At 54.7% G+C, this 2007-nt stretch overlaps 1 protein-coding gene across 1 annotated transcript; it reads left to right on the top strand.

The window, feature by feature from the left end:
- Positions 1 to 226: 226 nt before the first annotated feature.
- On the top strand, positions 227 to 1750 carry GPR101 (G protein-coupled receptor 101). Its single transcript, XM_054470594.1, has one exon. The coding sequence runs from the start codon at positions 227 to 229 to the stop codon at positions 1748 to 1750; it is 1524 nt and encodes a 507-aa protein (XP_054326569.1).
- The last annotated feature ends 257 nt before the right edge of the window (positions 1751 to 2007 follow it).

The following is a 2007-nucleotide window of genomic DNA, read 5'->3' as shown; positions in this document are numbered from 1 at the left end:
TAGAAGCTGCCCGTACTGGGGATGGGGCCGTGCGGGAACCCGGGGTAGGGGGTCCTGCAGCGCCCTTGCTGGGCGCAGAGGCTTCTTCCCTTGACTGGTGACTAACTCTGCCTGCGTGTTTCTTTTGTCACCAGCATAGGCACTGAGTGCGGTTTGTGCACCCCTTTGCCACCCACCGGTGCCAGCACTGAGCCTGCACCCTGTCTCACGCCCTCTGGCTGTTGCCATGACGTCCACCTGCACCAACAGCACGCGCGAGAGTAACAGCAGCCACACGTGCATGCCCCTCTCCAAAATGCCCATCAGCCTGGCCCACGGCATCATCCGCTCAACCGTGCTGGTTATCTTCCTCGCCGCCTCTTTTGTCGGCAACATAGTGCTAGCGCTAGTGTTGCAGCGCAAGCCGCAGCTGTTGCAGGTGACCAACCGTTTTATCTTTAACCTCCTCGTCACCGACCTGCTGCAGATTTCGCTCGTGGCCCCCTGGGTGGTGGCCACCTCTGTGCCTCTCTTCTGGCCCCTCAACAGCCACTTCTGCACGGCCCTGGTTAGCCTCACCCACCTGTTCGCCTTCGCCAGCGTCAACACCATTGTCGTGGTGTCAGTGGATCGCTACTTGTCCATCATCCACCCTCTCTCCTACCCGTCCAAGATGACCCAGCGCCGTGGTTACCTGCTCCTCTATGGCACCTGGATTGTGGCCATCCTGCAGAGCACTCCTCCACTCTACGGCTGGGGCCAGGCTGCCTTTGATGAGCGCAATGCCCTCTGCTCCATGATCTGGGGGGCCAGCCCCAGCTACACTATTCTCAGCGTGGTGTCCTTCATCGTCATTCCACTGATTGTCATGATTGCCTGCTACTCCGTGGTGTTCGGTGCAGCCCGGAGGCAGCATGCTCTGCTGTACAATGTCAAGAGACACAGCTTGGAAGTGCGAGTCAAGGACTGTGTGGAGAATGAGGATGAAGAGGGAGCAGAGAAGGAGGAGTTCCAGGATGAGAGTGAGTTTCGCGGCCAGCATGAAGGTGAGGTCAAGGCCAAGGACGGCAGAATGGAAGCCAAGGACGGCAGCCTGAAGGCCAAGGAAGGAAGCACGGGGACCAGTGAGGGTAGTGTAGAGGCCAGGGGCAGCGAGGAGGTCAGAGAGAGCAGCACGGTGGCCAGCGACGGCAGCATGGAGGGTAAGGAAGGCAGCACCAAAGTTGAGGAGAACAGCATGAAGGCAGACAAGGGTTGCACAGAGGTCAACCAGTGCAGCATTGACTTGGGTGAAGATGACATGGAGTTTGGTGAAGACAACATCAATTTCAGTGAGGATGACGTCGAGGCAGTGAACATCCCGGAGAGCCTCCCACCCAGTCGTCGTAACAGCAACAGCAACCCTCCTCTGCCCAGGTGCTACCAGTGCAAAGCTGCTAAAGTGATCTTCATCATTATTTTCTCCTATGTGCTATCCCTGGGGCCCTACTGCTTTTTAGCAGTCCTGGCTGTGTGGGTGGATGTGGAAACCCAGGTACCCCAGTGGGTGATCACCATAATCATCTGGCTTTTCTTCCTGCAGTGCTGCATCCACCCCTATGTCTACGGTTACATGCACAAGACCATTAAGAAGGAAATCCAGGATATGCTGAAGAAGTTCTTCTGCAAGGAAAAGCCCCCGAAAGAAGATAGCCACCCAGACCTGCCTGGAACAGAGGGTGGGACTGAAGGCAAGATTGTCCCTTCCTACGATTCTGCTACTTTTCCTTGAAGTTAGTTCTAAGGCAAACCTTGAACTGTCCATAATACGAGAAACAAGAGGAGATTTCTTTTCAATGGACCCACAATTCATTAATGCCAAACCATACCATTTCAGGCAAAGGTGTTGCACACACATGCTCTTCACCACAAGGTAGATAAATATATAGAAGAGGCAGGAACTGGGGTCTTTCCGTAAAAGCATGGACTTGAGGATTCTGACTGAAATTTTCCCCCCAAAGATTATTAGGCTGTACGTTTCTTAAAGCA

Source organism: Pongo pygmaeus, chromosome X (assembly GCF_028885625.2).
Source record: "Pongo pygmaeus isolate AG05252 chromosome X, NHGRI_mPonPyg2-v2.0_pri, whole genome shotgun sequence".
Taxonomy (NCBI): Eukaryota; Metazoa; Chordata; class Mammalia; order Primates; family Hominidae; genus Pongo; species Pongo pygmaeus.
The sequence above is the reverse complement of the archived record's forward strand: the minus strand, read 5'-3'. Positions and strand labels throughout refer to the sequence as shown.